This window comes from Pseudorca crassidens, chromosome 1, assembly GCF_039906515.1.
Source record: "Pseudorca crassidens isolate mPseCra1 chromosome 1, mPseCra1.hap1, whole genome shotgun sequence".
NCBI lineage: Eukaryota > Metazoa > Chordata > Mammalia > Artiodactyla > Delphinidae > Pseudorca > Pseudorca crassidens.
The window spans coordinates 185,705,946-185,725,230 of NC_090296.1; the positions used below are offsets into that span (position 1 = coordinate 185,705,946).

A 19,285-nucleotide genomic window follows, 5' to 3' on the forward strand; every position below is an offset into this window, starting at 1 on the left:
TGGTTTATCACAGCATATTGAATATAGTTCCCTGTGCTATACAGTAGGACTTTGTTGTTTATCCATTATATCTATAATAGTTTCCATCTACTAATCCCATACTTCCAGTCCATCCCTCCCTCACCCCCCCCTTGGTAACCACAAGTCTGTTCTTTGTCTGTTTTTGTTTCACAGATAAGTTCATTTGTATCATAGTTTAGATTCCACATATAAGTGATATTATATGGTATTTGTCTTTCTCTTTCTGACTTACTTCACTTAGTGTGATAATTTCTAGGTCCATCCATGTTGCTGCAAATGGCATTATTTCATTCTTTTTATGGCTGAGTAGTATTCCACTGTATATATGTACCACATTTTCTTTATTCATTCATCTGTCGATGGACATTTAGGTCGTTTCCATGTCTCAGCTATTGTGAATAGTGCTGCTGTGAACATAGGGGTGCGTGTATCTTTTAGAATTATAGTTTTCTCCAGATATATGCCCAGGAATGGGATTGCAGAATCATATGGCAACTCTATTTTTAGTTTTTTGAGGAACCTTCATAATGTTTTCCATAATGGCTGCACCAGTTTACATTCTCACCAACAGTGTAGGAGGGTCCTCTTTTCTCCACACCCTCTCCAGCATTTGTTATTTGTGGACTTTTTAATGATGGCCATTCTGACCAGTGTGGGGTGGTACCTCATTGTAGTTTTGATCTGCATATAAATGGTATTCTTGCTACTGGGAGGTGTGTGTGTGCAGCTCACTATTAAGGGATCTGAAATTCCAGCTCAGCTAACTGACTTCTTTGCCATCATTGAGAAATTGCTTAATTTGATGTGGCTTTTGCTTTAATCTGTCAAAAATGGAATAATATATGAGTCTTCATATATTATCATGCTTAGGAAATGCAGACGTGTTTAGGCAGTGATTCAGTGTTCAACAAATATTTATTTGTTAAATATTTACTCTTCTGCCTCAAAAATAATCATAGATGTTATTCCAGGTTCTGGGACCCTTTACTTCCTAACCCCACACCCCTTGATTCTGAACTCTGGGGTTCTGTTTTAACTCAAGGACAATAACCAGGCAACTAAAAATATGTATACTGAGCGCACAAGAAAAGTCGGGAACTGCAGAAGCCATAGTGACAGTCTCGTGTGTGAGAAGAAGGGGAAGCTTGTCTGCTGCCTCTCACAGGCCCTGCAGGATGCGTTGCTGTCAAAGAGCTTGAGACCAAAATGCTTGAGCTTGAGAACACTCCTCCTGGACCCTGCCCCCCAGGGTGCTCTCCTGAGCCTGGCCCACACTGGAAAGGCTCTGGCTTCCGTTGCAGAGTAGTGGTCCTCCTGCAAGGCACAGCCTCTTACTGGCCTTGTCCCCAGATGTCTTTGCTCCTAGGCGTGAGCAGGCAGGGACTTTGGCCATACGTCATTGTTGCCAAATGCCAACTTTAACAAAATTGTTAATTGTGCTTTTCTTTCGAGGCAGAGTTTTAGTGTATCAGTGTCAGAGTTCAGAGAAGCAGCGTTTATACTTGTGTTTAACCAAAGCCCATGATGCTGCGCAAATCACTGACACAAGCGCTGGCCTCACTCCCCAGCCTGCAGAGTTCACCCTTCAGGCCTTTTTCAGAAACATTGGGAGAGCAGATGGAAAAGTCAACCAAACTGAAAGTCAGAAAGCATGGCCTTCATCTGGGAGGAAAAAAGCCTTTTGTTGCTGCTGCCATGATAGCTCAGGAGAAGCATGGGGTAAGGTCTCAATTTTACCTAAGAAAGGACACCTAAAACTTTATATTTGTTTTTATTGTTGTAAAACTATAGCCTCTGAAATCAGTAAGGCCATTCCTTCTAGTATCGTTTATTCTAAATGCAGGCATAGGGACTTCCCTGGTGGTGCAGTGGTTAAGAATCCACCTGCCAACGCAGGGGACACGGGTTTGATCCCTGGTCCAGGATGATCCCACATGCCACGGAGCAACTAAGCCCATGCGCCACAACTACTGAGCCTGAGCTCTAGAGCCCGCCAGCCACAACTACTGAAGCCCGCGTGTCTAGAGCCTGTGCTCTGCAATAAGAGAAGCCACCACAATGAGAAGCCGGCGCACCACAACGAAGAGTAGCCCCTGCTCGATGCAACTAGAGAAAGCCCGCGTGCAGCAACGAAGACCCAATGCAGCCAAAATTAAATAAATTTATTAAAATAAATAACTAAATGCAGAGATAATTCTATGGACAATAAATAGCAATTCCTGGGATGGCTTGTTGGAAGAAACCAGACTTTGAGAAGTAAATAACCCAAGAGGTACCAACTTATTCTAAATAAAACATGACCCCAAGATAGTTAAGTGGGTCATCCGTAATAGTTAAATTTATTGAGATGTACTGCGCTAAGGCTATGACATGGATTACCTAGTTAAATCTTCAATAATAAGTAGGAAAAGTACTAGTGTGGTATCCACTTTTTAGAGGAGGAAACTGAGGCTTGGAGGTCTAACCTTGCCCAAGGGCATACAGCTAGCAAGTAGTAAAGCCTGCCAGGATTCAGATTCCCCCTTCACTCTGTTGCCCAAGCTCTCACCTGCCGTGTCAGACCATCTCTCTCTAGGCTATGGGTTTCTCTCTCCATCAACACCCACCCCAATCAGGCCATCTGAGTCAGTAAGAGTGATTTCTTTGTTCACAGGTATTAAACTTCATACTTTGGCTCTTCGTGTGCCCAGAAGAATAAGCAAAGAAATTGGCAGGAGTGAAATGTATTTACTATAATCCATTTTCACAATTCTTAAAACTCCTTGAGAAATTTTATAATAGTTAAACATCTTAAGCTAAATGAGGTAACTAATTCTGCACATACTTTATTTAAGGATTGGAGTGCGTGTTCAGTTTAGTTATAAAATGACGTTCCACGGAATGAATGCTATTTTCCCACCGTTAAAAGTCTATTTTTCACAGGAAATTTTCCTGACCTAAAAGGGTTAAGATTATAGGAATGATCATATAGGACACCCTAGAAAACCTAGAAATCACGCCTTCATCATGCTTCCAAGTTGGGTATCACCCAAGTATCCATCTGTAGACTGGACATCTCCAAGTTCATGTCCCCTAGACACCTCAAACTCTTGTATCTGAGATCAGATAAGACATCTTCCTCTGCAAACCTGCTCTTTCTCCAGGGTTCCCCCTCAGTCAGTGGCTCTACCATCCATCCAGTCCCCCAAACGGAAACCTGGGGGCTTTCTTCCCCCTCATCTCTCCCTTACTCCCCACATCCAATTGCTGGCCAGGCTTTTTCTCTTCTTCCTCTGGAGCCTCCCTTCTCTCCGTCCTTCTCAGCTCAGCTCTCCTTATTACTCACCTGGATCAATGCCACATTTTTCCTCAATACCCACATTAGGCATCTTCTCTGGGAGGTTTTTCTTGCCTCCCTGCACCCCTCAGTCTGGGCTCCGGTAAGTTCACTCTGCCTCTTGTGCCCTCCTCTATCAGCACTCCTCCTGTCCCCTAATTGCATGTTTACTTTTGTATCTTGCCCCAGTGCACTGTAAGCTTCTCGAGGGTGGGGACTGTGTCTTATTTGCGAATAGCCAGCTCTGAATAGAGCCTGCCGCTTGGTCATTACTCATTAAAGTCTGTTGAGTAAGTCGAGGAGACTTTCAAGTGGTCCTGTCTTCAGCGTTCCTGGGGGAATCTTGTCAGGATCAGTGTGTGATCACACAGCTTACCCACTTGGGGCTTGGGGTAGGCTCGCCAGGAGTTACATTTCCTTTTCGTTTATATCTCTTTTGTGATAATAAAGAAGAACACAGCAAAATCAACAGCATTTAGGACAATGTTATGAATATTGTAGGCCAGAAAAAAAAGCTTGTTAAAGAACAATGGACAGGTCAAACAGGCTCAAACCTAGGGATTCGGTTTTTAGTCTTCATGCAGTAACACATCTGATTTCTACATTACTGAAAACCGGCATATAATACACTACCTGGCTACAGCAGCTATTCAAAAATTAATGACAATAAAAACAATAATAATAATATTTATCACTTACTAAATGTTTCCTATGTGCTTCCTATTCTGAGTGTTATGTGCATATGTCATTTAATCCTCACAACAATTTTATAAAGCTGGTATTAATATCCCCATTTTATAGTCGAGGACACAGAGTTAAGTGACATGCTTAAGGTCACCTGCAAGTCAGTGGCGGCACCAGATATGGACCCAGCTGTCTAATTTCAGAGACCACTTTTGTTAGTCACTGCTGCCTGACCCAGTGCACACAGGACTCTGTGGTTCTACTCAGCCAAACTCTCAGCCATGAGTGACAGCTGCTGAAATACAATTTGTAAGCATGTAGAAAAACACAGACTGTTTCTGACATCCTTTCTGATAGTCACAGCTTACCCAAATTCAGGCAAATAATCAAATATCACACATGCTAACTTGTTCAACATTATGTCTTTTCTTAGCTGTAAGTAAAGGTAGACTTCAGTAAAAAGGCATTACTCCTCAAAAAAATTCATTCTCTTCCTGCACAGAATTATCTTTCTGGAAGATATTTGTTCATATTACTTGGTTTGGGTAGGAACTGAGATTTATTTTTTTTTAGAATGGGTGGAAAATATATTTATGCTAATTACACAGATCTTTGAATCCTCTTTGGTCATGGTAAAAGAATGAAAATCATCTGCTTGCTGCTACCCACACCTTTTGACCAGTCTTCTACCCTAGTTGGCTTGGTTTTTACTTGTGGACTGGGAAAGATAACATGGGCCAGAATTGTGTTGGCACAAAATGGCCTGACTCTAAAAGCTATAATGACGAACAATTTCTTCTGAAAGGCAGCTCCTGGAATTACTGACAGAAGCATCCTCTGACATGACCAGCTTCAACTAAATGTGGTCAGGGCTCCAACCCCACTGGGCTTCTTAAAAATAGTCATGCATGAATAGTGAATAGCAAAGAGGAGAAACACAGCCATAAATTTTACATTTTCTCTCTCATGTCCATTCCTCTGTATTACCAGCCATAAAAATATGATCCATTGAGCCTGCTAGCATGAAATACCACAGAAATGAGAGGAAATTAGATTCTATTACAGGCATACCTCAGAGATATTGCAGGTTCAGTCCCGGACCACTGTAATAAAGCAAATAACGCAGTCAAGCGCATCACTCAAAGTTTTGTCTTCCCAGTGCATATAGAAGTCATGTTTACACTATGCTGTTGTCTGTTAAGTGTGCAATAGCATTTTGTTTTCCCAGTGCATATAGAAGTTATGTTTACACTAGACTGTTGTCTGTTAAGTGTGCAATAGCATGTCTGAAAAAAATGTACACACCTTAGTTAAAAATTACTTTATTGCTAAAAAATGCTAACCATCATCTGAGCCTTCAGCAAGTAGTAGTAGTAACATCAAAGATCACTGATCACATATCACCATAACAAATATAATAATGAGAAAGTTTGAAATATTGTGAGAATTACCAACATATGACACAGAGACACGAAGTGAGCAAATGCTTTTGGAAAAGTGGCACAGATAGACTCGTTTGATGCGGGGTTGCCACAAACCATCGATTTGTAAAAAAAAATGCAGTGGTGTCTGTGGAGTACAATGAAGCAAGGCGCAATAAAACGAGGTATGCTTGTAACTGAGGGCTTCACTCACCTGTTAACTCGCCTGTTACATGTTCTGGGTTATAGGGTCCATGCTCACAAGGGTATAAGACCTTTATTTCCTTTACCAGTTCTACGTTTGTTAACATCACTTAAAATATATATACATTTGGGGGTTATACCATGTGTCAAGTTCTCAAGGACTTAAATGTGAAACACTTTTTTTTTTTTTCAACAATTAGGAGAATCAGTGAGCTATGATAAAATGGCTTAAATGTACTTAAAAACAATTCCCCGAAGAGCTGTGCATGAATGAGTGCATTAATTATCACTTCAATATTAAGAACTTAAAAATGAAGAATCTGTTTTTTAAAATTGCTAAGCCACCACAGTAAGTGTCCTCAGATTGACTCATTCGCCCCCCCGCCCCCGTTTATCTAGTTTCTTAAGGAGCATGCTAGACCACTCTCCACAGAGGAGAAAATGGTCTAGAATAAAGAACAATCGGTAATTAAGTCTAGAATAAAGAACAATCGGTAATTAAGATTATTGAACTAACTGATCAACAGCTCATTAAGATAACAACAGGTAAATAACTTTAATATCCTTTGGAACTGAAAATTTTTAAATATTAAGTTGGAATTGAAAGATTTGGGGAAATATTTAGTAAATTGTGTATATATGTGGGAGAAACTATACAAATACAAAGATGATATTTGTGTGACATTTCAAATGTAAGATTAGATGTTTTCTATGCAAAAGTGGATTATATTAGGTATATGCAATTGTCAAAACTCATAAAACTATAACTTGGGGTCTCTGCATTTCACTGTATGTAAATTACAGTATACCACAATTTAAACAGATCCTCAAACTCTCAACGTCATCAAAGACGAGGAAAGCCTGAGAACCTGTCACTGCCTAAGGAGATATGAGGATTAAATATAATGTGATATCCTGGATGGGATCTAAGAACAGAAAAAGGAAAATTTAAAAATGAATGAAATTCAAATGAAGTATGTAGTTTAGTTAATAATAATGTATTAGTATTTGTTCATTAGTTGTGACAAATGTACCTCACTAATGCAAGGTGTTAACAATAGGGGAAACTGGGGCTGGGTACAGGAAAACTGTCCCACTTTTCTACGAGCCTAAAATTATTCTAAAAAATTTAAGCTTATTTTAAAAAATAGAAAAAAAGCAGGATGAGAGGGAGTGGGGAATGGAAAATATATATGACCCTACTGGAAGGTCAAGAAACTGAAAATGAAAACGTCTGCATTATCTATTTCAAGCAGTAAGTGTAAATTAGCCATAAAAAGCAAGTGTTTTTATTTACTGGACATTAGCATCGAATAGATGCCCTCCTATCAGATTTACTTTCCCATGATAAAACTGAAGATTATCATCATTACCATTATTATTTTTTTAACTGGACTAACACGTTAAAAAAGGTTGTACACATACAAATGGCAATGGACTGGACAAAACAGTATAGCTTCTATTTTCGATGTAGCAGATTCGTCATTGTAAATTATCTAGTGCCACTGTTCCGTCCTGTTTTAACTCCACCACCCAAGACTTCCACACATTCTTTATGTAGGTAAAGAGAAAAATTCATTTCGTGCCTGCCAAAACGTTTTCTTCTCAGGTGTGAGTGTGTATATAGAGAGAGATTGTGTGTACAGAAAACTTGTCTACGAGCCATCCGTGTCTCTGATAAATATGCCTTTATGCTATAACCCATTATCATTATAATAAAATCCTGTTCATCACCCTTTTAATACGCTGTGAGTCTTCCTCATTTTGGGGGGTCGATGCTAACCAGCCCTCGAAGCCAATCGGACGGGCCGAACACAACTGTGAAGCAATGTCTGGTGTCGCCACATCTGGGCCTGGGTGCCGGAGGCGAGGACTGCTTTGGTACCCGTAGGGTGTAGCAGGTACCCTCCTTTGTGGCGCGCAGCTCCATCGGGAGCACCCCTTGCGACGAAAGATTCCTTTTTTCAGTTAACAGTTCTGGTGCAGAGGCTGGTGGAGAGGCCCAGAGCCGACGGAGACCGAGACGAAGATGAGCAAGAGGCCGCCCGCGGCGGCGGCCCAAGAGAAGAGCTCCTTACGCAGCGCAGCCGCCCGCAGCCCGGACTGGCGGGCTGTTGCGAGCCCCTGCGTTGCCATGGGAACCGCGGCGGCTCCCCTGCGGAACCAGACCTTTATTACCTGAGAATCCGCGCGCGGACGCCGCCCCCACCCCCCGGGCCGGGGGGACTCGCATCTTCCCCGCCCGCGTCAGCCTAAAGGGGAAAGCTGAAATCGGACGCGGCGCGAAGGACGCGTTGCAAACGCTTCGTAAGCGTTGCTTGGTGGCCTGGCCGGACGCCCCGGGTGGAGGCCCATGCGAGATAGGCCCGCGCAGCCCCTCCTTCCCAGCCATTCCGGCGCGTCCCCCAGGCCCGGGGCGCGACGCGGGGCCCAGAGAGCCCCCCCTCGCTCCGCCGACGCCCTGGGACCCCGCCCGGGGGAGGAACCGCAGCGCGGCGCCCCACAGATGAAGACAGAGGCCCGACGTGGGCGTTTTAGCAGAACCGTCCCAAAGCCAGGCCGCGTTTACTCTTCCTGGCCCTCGTCCCACAAGGCTCTCCAAGGGGAGGGAGGGAGCTTAAAAGACATTTACCCCCGAGTCCTAGCCTACTTATTGGAACACTTCCCTAACACCCCGGCTGTCCCGGGAGCTAGAAACAGAAGGCAATGTTTGGGTAATTAATAGTGACAACAACGGGGCTCCGGAAACGCTCGCTGCCCGGGGCCGGGCCGAAGGCCCGGCGGGAGGCCCTGCGAGGTGCTCGGCCCGGCAGCCTTCGGGACGCACGGACAGCGGTTCCTGCGGGGCGCGTCCACACCCAGGCCCGACTTCCACCGTTCATATAATTAGGAGAAACGCAGAAGGCGCACGGTCTCCATTTTACCCACCACACTTTTTCCTCCCAGGTCACTGGGGAAGCCCCTGGCTCCGGAGACATCCGGGCTCCGCGCCTGGGCCCGAAAAACCCGCCTCCAGGGAGCGAAGGTCTTGTCGCTCCAGGCTATAAATATTAATAAGCTGAGAGGCCCGGTCATAATTATCTCCCATTAATTGCAACTCAACCAAAAATCCAGCCTCCTGCCACTCAGGGCCCCCTAAGTCGGGGTTGCTGGGTTTTGGCGTCAGGCGACTTCCTCGGCGCAAAGTCGTTCTTTGTATCCTCCGCCCAACATGGAAACCGTACGCTGCGCTTGTCGGCGTGTTAAAATCACCCTCGGAGAGATTCGAGCCGACGGCCCTTCGCTAGCCTGCATCCCCGGCCGCCTCGTGCGCACTATTTGTCTCCCTGCCACCAGGGGACCTGGCCTCTATCCCCACCCCCGACCTTACGCTACTGAAGCAATAGTGTGAGGGATTTGACGAACGGGTGGGGCCGCTCCGGATCTGACTCGAAGGCACCTGTGGCGGCCCCGGCCCCGGGCGAGGCCTGCGGGCCGCGGAAGGGTTCGGCCCCGCTGCGCGTAGGAGAGCAGTCCTAGTGATTCGACGCTCCTGACGGCAGTCCCGGCCACACTGTGCCCCGAGCGTCGGAGTCCTTCCGCCCCGCGAGCCCCCTTCTTCCCCGAGGGCTCCTCCCTGTACCCCTAAGGAGCCGCGTGCGGTGGCGAAGGGGCGTCGGGCTGCTGGGGGCTGCTGCTCCGTGGCTCAGCGCGCGCTCCCCGGGCTTGGAGGTTGGGGTGAGTACATGGGCTGCTGCCATTCACCGCGCATACTCTCATCGCGCCGCCGAAGCTGAGAACTGGGGTTTCGGCGCGACGCCGGGAATGCCCTGCCCCGCGCTGGCTGCGCCCATTGCCCAGGCCTCCCGGCGGCGGGCTCGCAGATGGCCGGGCGCTGGGAGTAGCCAGGAAAGGCCCGGGGTGAGGGCTCCCGTCGCTTCCCGGCCCGCGGGCCCACATTCCGGCCCATGCCTCCGCTCGGTGTCCCGGGGGCTCGCGGAGCCGAGAGGAGGCCCTTCCTCGCTCCCCAGGCGCAGGAACCAGCAGCGGGAGGAGGCTCTGCGGTACCTAAGCGTCCGCGGCGCGGGAGCAGCGTAGCCGCGCTTCTCCTGGGAAAACGGTGGAGGCCGGGCGCCCTGTCGGGAGGACGCACCACCCATCGGTGCCTCGAGGAGGCCCAGCCATCTGCGCGTGGATGTAGTCAGTCAGATTTCTAAGGCACCATGATAGGCCAAGAGGAGCTGCCGCATTATTTCTCGTCCACTCATTTCCACTTATTCGAGGAGTTGTGTGCCAACAAAGAGAGGTACTGTCCACTTCCCAGCGAGTATTATGAACATTTAAAATTATTAATGGTCATTTACTCGATTCATTCCCATTTAAACTGCATCAAGAGGAAAGTTCAAAGTGTAAAATAAGGATTTAGGTAAAGCCACTACAGTAGTTAAATTAGTACCCGTTTTATTTTAGCAATAATTAAAAATGCAGACCCATCAGGGAGGCCCAATTAAAAGACGCTCACTACCTGTATGTGCTATTCAGCCGGAAGTGTCGATCAGGGTGACCTGTGGTGGTCACTGAGTTTCATGAATGTTAGCTGTCCACTACAAGGAGAGAAAGAAATCCACCTCGGAGGTCAGATGCTTGGACTCTAACTATTTGAACTGTAGGCAGTTTCTCCAAGTCACGCCAGAGGCAAGATCAGCTTTTTTGCTGATCAAATCGGTTTCCTGTAACAGTAACATAGGCGCCAGGGTCTGGCAGCAAGTAGTTAACTGAGGCTCAGAGTTGGGGAGGATCCCATTTCGGTGGTCAGGGCAGGGGGTCAGTGCTACCACCATTAACACTGTGGTTTTGCATCTTCCCCTCTCTGCTTCCTCCATCCAGCACCCAGGTCACCTGTGTGGGAAAGTAAGCCTGGGAGGAGGTGATGATGAGGGCACCGAGCTGCCAGACAAATGGAGGGGGCAGCAGTGGGCATCTGGACAGGCATGGGTTTTATTATTATTCCTGCCCCCAGCAGGTGTCGAGTAAATGTAAAAGACACAGAGCTCTGTGAACACGACGACGTGGGGTTGGCCTTCTCTAAAGAGACATTTTGCTTGAGTTGTCTGGTTTAGAATCAGGCCTAGAGGCTGCGCAGAGTAACATTCATTCTGTCTTGAACTTTTCTTTCTGCTGTGGTGGGAGGTGGGCAGCTCCAAGGGCCACCTGTCCCTAGAGCACAGGAAGCCTTCTGGAACTCTGCTAGTGGGAGTATTTCTCCAATTGTCTTGGAAACTCATCTCCACCAAGAAGAGTTTCACAAGGCTGAACAATGGGCATTCTGACATTGTTCTTTGCTAATGGCAGTTTTGGTATCTCTGTTTCGTTCTTTTAAATAAATTTATTTATTTTGGGCTGCGTTGGGTCTTTGTTGCTGCGTGCGGGCTTTCTCTAGTTGCAGCGAGCGGGGGCTGCTTTCATTGTGTGCACGGGCTTCTCACTGTGGTGGCTTCTCTTGTTGCGGAGCACGGGCTCTAGGCATGCGGGCTCAGTAGTTGTGGGTCACGGGCTTAGTTGCTCCGCGGCATGTGGGATCTTCCCGGACCAGGGCTCGAACCCGTGTCCCCTGCATTGGCAGGTGGATTCTTAACCAGTACGCCACCAGGGGAGCCCCTGGAATCTCTCCTCTCTCTGTTTCTCTCACGGCTATGCCCCTACACTCACAAATCTGTCCTTTTTGTATTTTGTGGTAACTCTGTAGCTTGCTAAAGATCAAAGTCATGTACCAACTTGTCTATCTGAAACCCTACACACAACTCTAAGTCCTCTCTGGCGGTAAAAGTCTGGAAGTTGTTTTTGAATTCTGCTGGCTCAGCCTCACCCTGTTCCTCCCAGGATGATGCAACCCTAGAATAGGGCCCAGAAAGCTGCTGGTCTGTCACCAGCCAGCTGAGTCTGGCTTCGAGGTGCCAGACTGGACCAAACAAGAACTCTGTTGAGTGATCTTCCCTCAACCCTGGAGCTGTGACAGGGATCACAAAATAACACTTTCCGTCTTTGTAGGGCTTTAGAGCCGACAGCATTCTTGCTAGTTGCTTACAACTCCTTATTATCTCCATTCACGGATGGAGAAACTGAAGCCCAGAGAGGTTAAGTGCTTAGGCCAAGGCCACATGGAGAGAATAGGGATCTTGTGAGTCTGACCTTGGGCTCTTGCTACCACACCTGTCACTTTAAAATCAGCAGTAGACACTGTGAACGCTAATCAGTATTTCACCCTGGAATTCAAATTGCATCTCCGCTTTGCTTAGCAAACACATCTCTTAGTGGCAGAGAGACTAGTGGGTGCCTAACAAGAACCAGGGTGCCTGCAGTGCAGCCAACAGGGCCAAAGACAAGTGGGAGCCAGGCCTTGCCACAGTACGTGGCCTTCCAGCTGGAGGATGTTCCCTGAGTAAGAGGAAATCCCTTTTCATAAAGACAGCGGCAGGACAGGGGATTTCCCCCTGGTGGTGATGGGTGACCCTGTTTCTCCTCTTCCCCCACCTCCACCCTTGCCTGACTCAGTGGACACTGGCCCGGGCAGCTGGCCTTGATTATCATTGCAGGTCATGGACTGGGACTTTTTTTTCTCCTCAGAAGCTACAGTGTGTGACGTTTATTAGCACCAGACATTCCACAACCTCAGAACAGCAGTGCGTCCTGAGTTTTATATAGCATAGACACTGGGACACACCCGCCATTCCTGGTCCTGAATAACCAATCTAATCTACACCTCTCACCTGGCTAGGTCTTGAGAAAATGAGACTGGGATCTACAAGAAGTGAATGTAGTCTTTCTCTTTTTTGCTTGGATTTCATATTTGCTACTTAGAGTACCTCATGTTCTCAGCCCAGTGGCATGAAAAATATTGAAATGAGGTAGGAAGGTGTATTGTTAGAAAGAAAATGGCATTTTTTGATGGATAGGGCTGGGGTTAATGAGCATTTGAAGATTTGTGTGAACTGTTTATAAATGTATGAAAATTACAGCTCAGCTGCTGTTCACCAAAGCAGTGAGTCTAATTACCTGGCAACTGTGCTAAGCACTTGACATGTACTGACTCATTTCACCTTCACGACCACCCTACAGGGTAGTGACTATGGCTGTACCCACTTTACAGGGGAGAAAACTGAGCCACAGAGCCATTCTGTAACAGTGCTGGTAAATAGCAGAGTCAGGATCTGACTAAATTTGGTTCACCTGTGAATTAATGCAAGCCATCAATCAAACAGGTTTAGCTGGTTTATCCAAAGCTGTGGTCACTAATGCCAAGTGGCTTCATTTGGAAAGTTAATTCTTCACTCTCTTAGCAAGAACACATTTCAAGTTTTCTTTCTCCTCCTTCCTCCCTGCCCCTTCCCCTTCCCCCTTGGAGCTGAGATTCCTGTGGTTGAGCCTGGAAGAAGGTGGCAAGTTGTTAAAATGTAATGATTTGTTGCCATTCATTCCTCTTCTAACCTCTGCCCCAAATGGCTCCGAATGCAGCTGGGCTTAAGTGTTCAAAGAAAATACATGTTACGAGCCATTCAACATCCACTGTGCCTTAGGTCAGTGGTAACAGTGTCTTTTACACAATTGCATGTATCAATATTTTGTCTACAAAGCATATTCTACCCTGCCTCTCACTTTAGATGTTTCCTCTTGGCACTTGGGACCTTATCTCGAAGTATGGAATGGAAGGCTGGCTCCCTGAAAGATCCCAGGCTAGGCCAGCCTGCCCCAGATAGAACCCAGTGACTCACTGTGCCCTCGGAAGGAGAAAAATGTAAACGTGCTGGCCTCACAATCAAAAGGAGGCAGTTTTACCCAGACACTTTCTTCCAGGGCTTTCCCTTCTTTACAACTTGTACTATCTGTTCACATTTCAACACGTTTTCCCTAAATTGTTCTTATCCTCTCCCTGCAAATCAGAGTTTGGAAGCCCTACCATCCATGGTGCAGAGATGCTTTTCTGCCTCTTCATCTGTCCTAACAATCCATTTTGCTCTTGGGTGGCATTCAGCCAAGAGACTGAATCCAGGATGTCAGAGTCATTTCTCCAGAAAGGGATGTGGGTTTGTAAAAATTTCAGATGGCTTTGTTCTCTTTCCCTCTTTTTTCCCGTCTTTGGCAAGACAGAAAGTGGGATGGTCCACATGCAGGTTTCTTCCTATGAGTAAAAGAATCAAGTTAGTTAGGTTTCCATGTGCCTATGCGCTTTGCTGCTGTGTCTGCTCTATTAGGACTACTTTTAGCTTTCTGACCTCCACCTGCCTTTTTTGCAGCACTGGGACGAGGGTGAGGTGAATCAGGTATGTGCCTTGGGCACAAAATTTCAGGAGGTGCCAAAAAACTCAGTGATCAAGATGCATATTTCAATGCAATATTAAAATCAACATCAGCACAAAAAATACAAGATGAACAAACAATAAAAATTTTCAATAAAAACAGTATGATTGACATTTCCTTTTGCCTCAAGCTTCAGTCCATCTTGTCACTGCACTGCTTTCTTATTTATCTTTCTCTTAAATCAGAGGAAATGAGACAGGCAGCAGGGATAAAGCTAACTGAAATTGATGTAATAAACCAGAGAAACGAGATGTGGACAAAATGAAACCAAAAGTAAAATAATGCGTTGAAAACAAGAAAAAGAATGAGAGGGAATGCCTAGATTAATATACACACAGCTTTTTATCGATGCCAATTAAAGATTTTCAGAGAGAACTGTTTGACTCTCAAGCTATAACCTTGTTTCAGTGATTATTAAAAACCTTGCTGTGGTTCAAAACGTTTTAGACAGGTGTGTATTTTCCCTAGTCCTAGAGACATATTTTTTTAGTAATAATACTCTGTGTTTTTAGAGTGCTTCTTTATTTTTCAGAGCACTTTTTTGCATATTATTTCATTTATTCTTCTCACATCGAAAGAGTTAGATAGAGCCTGTTATCCTTTCTCAGAAAAAATGAGTAGGTGGGATTGGGGAAGAAAAGGAGAAGTATTCTCAGTACCAGGCATCGAGCTACATGCTTTATGTATGTTTTCTTATTTATTTCCCATTTAACCCTGAGGTATGGATATGATCAGCTCCTTTTTACAGATCAAGAGGCTGAAATCCAGGGGGATTGGTTAATTGACTAGTAATATTCTCAGAATATTTATTTGCTAAAAAGCATATGGTATCATATTCTCGTGCTTTTGGTTGTTAGTGAAACTTTTAAAAGGCTAATTACACCAAGAAGGTACTGTCTAATAGCTCCAAATAATGTATAGCTCCAAAAGCTTTGTTATGCCTCTATATTTAGTCAGAGTAACTCTTAAGATTTTCTCTTTGCTTCTTCTGAATAGTCTGTATGTATCTATGCCAGAATGAGTCAACCTCTAAAGTGCTAGTTTGATAGAAATACAGAGACTCTCTTAAAGGGGAAATATTTTGAACTAAGTAGATGTAAATGATTGGTTAGGAAAGTGATTTAGTCTTTTCTCTTCTCCACAAAGTACAATTGGTTGATTTAATATGCTAAGTATATGCTAAAGTATGGAGTCATTCTTGTGTGCCCTGATCTTGGTACACCATTTATTTTATAAATAGAAGTGTGATAACATTAAAATCATGTTTAATAACCACAATCCCCCTACCCTTATACAACTGTTTTATTTCTGAACACTGCATTCACATGAAGAATTTCAATAAGAGTAAGCATATTATTTTAGAGTTTATTTAATATATTATTGTATAAATACCTCATGATGTCTATAGACTTCATACTAAGAAAATATACACTTTAAAGTATATATGATCTCACTTTAGGCTTACAGAAGCCCCAGAATACAGGTTTTATTCATCTTATTCCACAGACTTGGCATCTGAGGCGTTGAGTGTTGGCGGCAGACACAGTCAGGGCCTGAGCTAGGATTCAGTCGGCTCAGGGCACCCTCCCCGACAGGCGCTCAGTCACTCTGTGACAGTTGACGCTGCCACACCTCTACCTTTAGTCTTTTATTGATCAGTTTCAAGGGAAGAAAAATGAACATCTTTATGGCTCTTTGTAGGCCCAGTCATATCGCTCTCTGAAGGCATTGCGAGAGTATATAATCCTTCTAGCAAAGAAGAAGGGGAACCAGCCTCAACTTAACCTTGATAACCTTGGATGTTGTTATTACTTTAAAAAGATGCTCCCCAGGCAGGTGTAAAAATCACATTGTGGGGTTGTTTTAACGTGTATTTCTTTGATTACAAATGAGGACAGGTATATATATATATATATATTTTACTCTAGTTTACATATTTTTTTGAATTTTATTTTATTTATTTTTTTAGACAGCAGGTTCTTATTAGTCATCAATTTTATACACATCAGTGTATACATGTCAATCCCAATCACCCAGTTCATCACACCACCATCCCCACTACCCTGTGGCTTTCCCCCCTTGGTGTCCATACATTTGTTCTCTACATCTGTGTCTCAACTTCTGCCCTGCAAACCGGTTCATCTGTACCATTTTTCTAGGTTCCACATACATGCGTTAATATACGATATTTGTTTTTCTCTTTCTGACTTACTTCACTCTGTATGACAGTCTCTAGATCCATCCACATCTCAATGAATGACTCAATTTCGTTCCTTTTTATGGCTGAGTAACAGTCCATTGTATATATGTAACACTTCTTCTTTATCCATTTGTCTGTCGATGGGCACTTAGGTTGCTTCCATGACCTGCCTATTGTAAATAGTGCTGCAATGAACATTGGGGTACATGTGTCTTTTTTTTTTTTTTTTTTTTTTGCGGTACGCGGGCCTCTCACTGTTGGGGCCTCTCACTGTTGTGGCCTCTCCTGTTGTGGAGCACAGGCTCCGGAGGCGCAGGCTCAGCGGCCATGGCTCACAGGCGCAGCCACTCTGCGACATGTGGGATCTTCCCAGACCGGGGCACGAACCCGTGTCCCCTGCATCGGCAGGCGGACTTTCAACCACTGCGCCACCAGGGAAGCCCACATGTGTCTTTTTGAATTATGGTTTTCTCTGGGTATATGCCCAGTAGTGGGATTGCTGGATCATATGGTAATTCTATTTTTAATTTTTTAAGGAACCTCCATACTGTTCTCCATAGTGGCTGTATCAATTTACATTCCCACCAATTCTGCAAGAGGGTTCCCTTTTCTCCACACCCTCTCCAGCATTTGTTGTTTGTAGATTTTCTGATGATGCCCATTCTAACTGTTGTGAGGTGATACCTCATTGTAGTTTTGATTTGCATTTCTCTAATAATTAGTGATGTTGAGCAGCTTTTCATGTGCTTCTTGGCCATCTGTATGTCTTCTTTGGAGAAATGTCTATTTAGGTCTTCTGCCCATTTTTGGATTGGGTTGTCTGTTTCTTTAATATTGAGCTGCACGAGCTGTTTATATATTTTGGAGATGAATCCTTTGTCCATTGATTCGTTTGCAAATATTTTCTCCCATTCTGAGGGTTGTCTTTTCATCATGTTTATGGTTCCGTTTGCTGTGCAAAAGCTTTTCATTAGGTCCCATTTGTTTATTTTTGTTTTTATTTCCATTACTCTAGAAGGTGGATCAAAAAAAATCTTGCTGTGATTTTTGTCAAAGAGTGTTTTTCCTATGTTTTCCTCTAAGAGTTTTATAGTGTCCAGTCTTACATGTAGGTCTTGAATCCATTTTGACTTTATTTTTGTGTATGGTGTTAGGGAGTGTTCTAATTTCATTCTTTTACATGTAGTTGTCCAGTTTTCCCAGCACCACTTACTGAAGAGACTGTCTTTTCTCCAGTGTATATCCTTGCCTCCTTTGTCATAGATTAGTTGACCATAGGTGCATGGGTTTATCTCTGGGCTTTCTATCTTGTTCCATTGATCTATGTTTCTGTTTTTGTGCCAGTACCATATTGTCCTGATTACTGTAGCTTTGTAGTGTAGTCTGAAGTCAGGGAGTCTGATTCCTCCAGCTCCATATTTTTCCCTCAAGACTACTTTGGCTATTCGGGGTCTTTTGTGTTTCCATACAAATTTTAAGATTTTTGTTCTAGTTCCGTAAAAATTGCCATTGGTAATTTGATAGGGATTGCATTGAATCTGTAGATTGCTTTGGGTAGTATAGTCATTTTCACAATATTGATTCTTCCAATCCAAGAACATGGTATATCTCTCCATCTGTTGGTATCTTCTTTAACTTCTTTCATCAGTGTCTTATGGTCTTCTGCATACAGCTCTTTTGTCTCCCTAGGTATGTCTATTCCTGGGTATTTTATTCTTTTTGTTGCAATGGTAAATGGGAGTGTTTTCTTAATTTCTCTTTCAGATTTTTCATCATTAGTGTATAGGAATGCAAGAGATTTCTGTGCATTAATTTTTATCCTGCAACTTTACCAAATTCATTGATTAGCTCTAGTAGTTTTCTGGTGGCACTTTTAGGATTCTCTATGTATAGTATCATGTCATCTGCAAACAGTGACAGTTTTACTTCTTCTTTTCCAATTTGTATTCCTTTTATTTCTTTTTCTTCTGTGATTGCATGGCTAGGACTTCCAAAACTATGTTGAATAATAGTGGTGAGAGTGGACATCCTTGTCTCATTCCTGATCTTAGAGGAAATGCTTTCAGTTTTTCACCACTGAGAATGATGTTTGCTGTGGGTTTGTCGTATATGGCCTTTATTATGTTGAGGTAGGTTCCCTCTATGCCTACTTTCTGGAGAGAGTTTTTATCATAAATGGATGTTGAATTTTGTCAAAAGCTTTTTCTGCATCTATTGAGATGATCATATGGTTTTTATTCTTCAATTTGTGAATATGGTGTATCACATTGATTGATTTGCATATATTGAAGAATCCTTGCATCCTTGAGATAAATCCTACTTGATCATGGTGTATGATCCTTTTAATGTGTTGTTGGATTCTGTTTGCTAGTATTTTGTTGAGGATTTTTGCATCTATATTCATCAGTGATATTGGTCTGTAATTTTCTTTTTTTTGTAGTATCTTTGTCTGGTTTTGGTATCAGGGTGATGGTGGCCTCATAGAATGAGTTTGGGAGTGTTCCTTCCCCGCAATTTTTTGGAGGAGTTTGAAAAGGATGGGTGTTAGCTCTTCCTAAATGTTTGATAGAATTCACCTGTGAAGCCATCTGGTCCTGGACTTTTGTTTGTTGGGAGATTTTTAATCACAGTTTCAATTTCATTACTTGTGATTGGTCTGTTCATATTTTCTATTTCTTCCTGGTTCAGTCTTGGAAGGTTATACCTTTCTAAGAGGACAAGTATATTTTTGAAACATTTGCTAATTTGTTTTTCCTCTTATATGTAAATTGTGGTTAGTATACTTTGCCCATTTATTTACTGGGGTCAATTTTTCTAATGAATTTGAATGATCTTTTATATTTTATACAGAATGATCCTCATCTTTCAGAGCTGATTAAAACATTATCCCAGCCTGTGGTTGACTTTGTGGTATTTTTGTAGCTACATTTAGAAAGGATAGCTCCATGATTTAAATGATCCATTTGCAGCGCTGCCAGATGACTCAGTGATGATTTTGTTACACAGTATTATTTATCAAAACTAACTGAAGTTGATCGTTTGAAGTTAATTAGGGGTGAACTTCCTCAACTCTAACAGGTCAAGCTCAAGCTTGGGTGGAATACG

General features: G+C 43.8%; 1 protein-coding gene across 1 annotated transcript in view; it reads right to left on the reverse strand.

Annotated features, from left to right (window-relative positions):
• The window catches only part of LOC137221327 (uncharacterized), a 34,785-nt gene extending 31,396 nt beyond the window's left edge, over positions 1-3,389 (reverse strand). The window contains exon 1 of the mRNA XM_067730821.1: positions 3,347-3,389. Coding sequence (XP_067586922.1) covers positions 3,347-3,389 — 43 coding nt within the window. The remainder of the gene's footprint in view (positions 1-3,346) is intronic.
• Between the last annotated feature and the right edge of the window lie 15,896 nt (positions 3,390-19,285).